The 5,000-nt window shown below is 40.6% G+C and overlaps 2 protein-coding genes across 6 annotated transcripts in view; one reads left to right on the top strand and one right to left on the bottom strand.

The window, feature by feature from the left end:
• The window catches only part of LOC134187528 (IQ domain-containing protein E-like), a 13,858-nt gene extending 9,056 nt beyond the window's left edge, over positions 1–4,802 (bottom strand). The window contains exons 1-9 of one of the 5 annotated variants that reach the window (XM_062655665.1): positions 4,731–4,802; positions 3,572–3,741; positions 2,643–2,774; positions 2,464–2,564; positions 2,075–2,114; positions 1,388–1,467; positions 1,195–1,272; positions 1,091–1,132; positions 213–263 (exon numbers count right to left, since the gene is read on the bottom strand). In XM_062655665.1, the coding sequence (XP_062511649.1) occupies positions 213–263; positions 1,091–1,132; positions 1,195–1,272; positions 1,388–1,467; positions 2,075–2,114; positions 2,464–2,564; positions 2,643–2,774; positions 3,572–3,722 (675 nt within the window). In that variant the 5' untranslated portion in view covers positions 3,723–3,741; positions 4,731–4,802. Of the gene's footprint in view, positions 1–212; positions 264–1,090; positions 1,133–1,194; positions 1,273–1,387; positions 1,468–2,074; positions 2,115–2,463; positions 2,565–2,642; positions 2,775–3,571; positions 3,966–4,456; positions 4,487–4,723 lie in introns of those variants that run through there. The other 4 variants (XM_062655668.1, XM_062655667.1, XM_062655666.1 and 1 more) reach the window with 4 other exon arrangements.
• An 80-nt stretch (positions 4,803–4,882) lies between these two features.
• The window catches only part of LOC134187530 (phosphatidylinositol 4-phosphate 5-kinase type-1 alpha-like), a 12,556-nt gene continuing 12,438 nt past the window's right edge, over positions 4,883–5,000 (top strand). The window contains exon 1 of the mRNA XM_062655671.1: positions 4,883–4,966. Within this exon, the coding sequence (XP_062511655.1) occupies positions 4,930–4,966 (37 nt within the window). The 5' untranslated portion in view covers positions 4,883–4,929. The remainder of the gene's footprint in view (positions 4,967–5,000) is intronic.

Genomic DNA, 5,000 nt, shown 5'->3' with positions numbered 1-5,000 from the left:
CTATTGTTACGTGCGTTGGCCTGGCACTAGCTAGTTGCTCCCTGTTTATTTCAATAAATGGGTCTACACCATGTATTGTGAGATGCATCCTCCAATACAATAATCTAGTGTATTGTGAGATGCATCCCTCCAATACAATAGTCTAGTGTATTGTGAGATGTATCCTTTATGTCTTGAAAAATGTATTTATGTCTCATTGTTTCTTGACTTACTGCACTAGAGTCGCTTCGTTTGTCTGCTCTTGACCTCGTGATGTCCGAAGCCTAACAGACAAACACGCCTCTACATTACTGCACACCACACTATGTTGACACAAACACAACAAGTCAGCCCATGAACATACAGAAGATCAGCAACCAGAAAAACCTTCTCACCAACGAAAAAACACCCGATCTCTTTCAACACATAATTTAATAATGTGCCGTATTACTAACATGGTTATTAATTATGTACACTTATACTACAAATTGCTATTAAATTTTAATTGTTATATTAACGTGCACTACAAAGTTACAATTTTAACGCGCGCTAAACCGTTGCTAACGCGCGCTAATTATGCACATAAGACCACACCTTTCACCACAAACATGCACACAGGAAGTCTTAACACATATACACCCTTGTCAATGGTCTATCTATAGCCTTTAGGATGCACCTACAAACAGGCATGCAAATCCCATCCTGAAATATCCAGACGTCTTGCATGTCATCATCTACTGCTGTGATTCTGTGTTGGCAACTGTGGCACGTTGGCATGGCTGAACGGTTAAGAATAGCATTCATCTTGTTAGACAGTAATGTTGTGTGTCATGTCAGTGACTGTAAATAAGCCTGACTGCCTTGTACTTGTGATCATTAGTGCCTGGCTCATTGCCCCTCTATTTGTGTGGCTGCTGTGTGTGTGTGTGTGTGTGTGTGTGTGTGTGTGTGTGTGTGTGTGTGTGTGTGTGTGTGTGTGTGTGTGTGTGTGTGTGTGTGTGTGTGTGTGTGTGTGTGTGTGTGTGTGTGTGTGTGTGTGTGTGTGTGTGTGTGTGTGTGTGTGTGTGTGCAATCAATCCATACAAACACAAACTACCAAATTCCAACTTACACCAATGTATCCTGCACTCATCATATCTTCTATCTTCTTTTCCTAAGTCAAAAAATCCGTCAACCAACCATTCCACCCAACACCAACAAATCAGTAAAACCCACCTTCTTCCTCACATCTTCCTCCAAACGTCTCACTCGAGTCACCAAATGGTTCTTCTCTTCTTTCTGCGTCTGGATCCTCTGGAGAGAACAACAAACAAGAAAACAATTTTGAACAAATTGATATCAACCGGAAATGTATATCTATGTGGATTGATGGTGGAAATGTGGAGTGAAAGATTGTTTTTTGTGTGACCTTTTTGAGTTCTTGTATTTCATCGTGCATGTCTTCTTGGGGCTTGTACGATGGAGTAGAAGTGGGAAATGTATGCACACCTGATTGAGAAAGGAGAGATCAGTAAGTACGATTGCAATGATATAAACAACAAGTGGATTAGACAAACTGTCAAACAAACAAACAAAAATACAAACAAAAAACAAACAAACAAAAACAAACAAATAACACAAACAAACATAAACAAACAGATAAAAAAGAAAAATAAACATAAACACACAAACAAACAGATACAGAGACACACACACAAAACAGATAAACATAAACACACAAACAAACAAACATACACAAACATACAAACACAAACACACAAAACAAGCAGACAACCAAAAGACACAACACAAGGAAACAAACAAACAGACACACACAAACACACAAACAAATAAACAAACAAACACAAACAAACAGACAGACACAACCAGATAAACACACACAAACAGACACAAACAAACACACACAAACAAACAAAAAAAACAGACAAACAAACACACACAAACAAACAAAAAAAACAGACACACACAAACAAACAAAAAAACAGACACACACAAACAAACAAACACAAACACAAGAATGCAAACAAACTAAATAACAAACAAATGAATAAACAGTCAGACAAGCAAGTGAATGGTTTGACACAAATTATCGTGCCTGCTGTCTGTGAAGGTTTCATCATGGACTTGCTGTTTCCCTATCGACAAAAATGACTCGAATGTCAGTGACACACACACACATGCACACACACGCACACACACACACACACACACACACACACACACACACACACACACACAAGCAGACAGACAGACAGACAGACAGACAGCCAGACAGACAGACAGACAGACAGACAGACAAACAGATACACACACACACACACACACACACACACACACACACACACACACACACACACACACACACACACACAAGAGACAGGCAGACAGACAGACAGACAGACAGACAGACAGACAGACAGAGACACACACACACACACACACACACACACACACACACACACACACACACACACACACACACACCAGCAAAAGGTCTTGAAGAAACGTCGAAGCATTACTACCAGATGACGGCCGACTCTTAGAGCCACGCCACGTGTTTGTGCCAACACTCTCACTGCTGATGCCTGCCAAGTTGAAAACAAAATTCAAAACAGAAAAATTCTTGTGCATCTAGGTACACCAAATGTAACTGTATTAGTTACCTTTGTTTGTTTGTAATGCTGATATCCAATGCTCTCTTGCTGTTTTGTTGAATGATGCCGCACGAAGTGAGTGAGGTGGAGGTTTGTCGTTTGGTGGTAGGGGAGCTGATGGCCGATGAACATAAGGAGAAACTAAAGAAACTATAAATTAGGATGTGTTGATTAACATGTGTTAGTCTAATATAATAACGTAATGGATTGTGAGATGCATCCCTCCAATACAATAGTTAGTGCATTGTGAGATGCATCCCTTCAATGCAATAGTCTAGTGTATTGTGAGATGCAGCCCTCCAATACAATAGTCTAGTGTATTGTGATTCGTGTGTGTGTGTGTGTGTGTGTGTGTGTGTGTGTGTGTGTGTGTGTGTGTGTGTGTGTGTGTGTGTGTGTGTGTGTGTGTGTGTGTGTGTGTGTGTGTGTGTGTGTGTGTGTGTGTGTGTGTGTGTGTGTGTGTGTGTGTGTGTGTGTGTGTGTGTGTGTGTGTGTGTGTGTGTGTGTGTGTGTGTGTGTGTGTTGGTTGCATTGTAGTTTGCATTGTAGTTTGAATTTTAGTTCGTGTCGTAGTTTGCTTGTAATTTGCCTTGTGCTTTTGATGACAGTACTGAAAAATATATATAAATTGTGAGATGCATCCCTCCAATACAATAGTCTAATGTATTGTGAGATGCATCCCTCCAATACAATAGTCTAGTGTATTGTGAGATGCATCCCTCTAATACAATAGTCTAATGTATTGTGAGATGCATCCCTCCAATATACAATAGTCTAGTGTATTGTGAGATGCATCCCTCCAATACAATAGTCTAATGTATTGTAAGATGCATCCCTCCAATACAATTGTCTAATGTATTGTGAGATGCGTCCCTCCAATACAATAGTCTAATGTATCGTGAGGTGTATCCCTTCAAATTGCATGCCATAGTACTCACCATACTTAGACTGTCTGGAGGTCAGATGCTTCGACTTCTGTTTCAGTTTTCGTTTCGGTGGAGGGTGAGGTGCATGTTGAACACTCCCAGCTGACATCACGCTAATTTCCGCCGAGTCCTCAGAGAATGCATCATCAGAGTAGCCATCCATATCTGCCTACAAACTTCTTCTAATAAAAACAGCAATAGAATGAAGTACTGAAATTGCAGAAAGACAAAATGCAGATGGACAGACAGACAAACAGACAAACACAAGCAGACAGACAGAAAGACAGACAGACAGGCAGACACACGGAAACACAGAAAGACAAACAAACACAAGCAGACAGACAAACACACAGACAGACATACATACATGTACACATACATACAATATACATACTGATACATACATACAACTAGACAAACACATGCAGACAGACAGAAAGACAGACAGGCAGGCAGACAGACACACAAACAGACAGACAGACAGACAGAAACACAGAAAGACAAACAAACACAAACAGACAAACAGACATACATATACACATACATACAATATACATACTAATACATACAGACAACCAGACAACACACAAGCAGACACACAGACAGATAGACATACAGATAGACAGACAGACAGACAGACAGACAGACAAACAGACAGACAGACAGACAGAAACACAGAAAGACAAACAAACACAAACAGACAGACAAACAGACATACATATACACATACATACAATATACATACTAATACATACAGACAACCAGACAACACACAAGCAGACAGACAGACAGATAGACATACAGATAGACAGACAGACAGACAGACAAGCCAAGTGGTCGACCGACTAAAAGGCAAGAAGGTCAACACACACACAAAGTAAGCACACAATGTTTTACCTAAAAGTACCTAAACTGCAAGCTACAAATTAATGGGTTATTATACGGGACGTAACGTTGACATAGCTACCAGTAGAGAAAGCGGGAGACTTCCTGAAGACTAACATACCTACATGCACTATGACCACCCTTCCGTCTAACCCCAACAACCACAACAACCACTTAGCTACACTACTTCCGCGTGGGTGTGCCTTTCTTTCCTGCTAAACACCTGCATATAACGCAAACGTGCTAATAACGGCGACGAAAGCTAAAAATAGTACTAACAGCTTACACTCCAAACAATCCATGACATAAAAACTGTTGATCAGTGATTCGTATGACGAATCCCGATTGATTTAATACGGGACATTGTCTAATGACATACGGGATATCTGTGGAATGTGGTGCACTTATTGATATCTTTCGGGGCTGTGTCACTGAAATATTTTGGCTTGTCAGCCACCCGTTTTTATATTCCTCGTCTCACTCTTATGGCAGCCGCTGTGGAAGACCGTGCCGAAACACTACGTACGTGTTACATTACTCCTACGACCATTCATTT

The sequence above is a fragment of the Corticium candelabrum genome, chromosome 12 (genome assembly GCF_963422355.1).
Source record: "Corticium candelabrum chromosome 12, ooCorCand1.1, whole genome shotgun sequence".
Taxonomy (NCBI): Eukaryota; Metazoa; Porifera; class Homoscleromorpha; order Homosclerophorida; family Plakinidae; genus Corticium; species Corticium candelabrum.
This window is presented reverse-complemented; position numbering and strand designations above follow the sequence as displayed.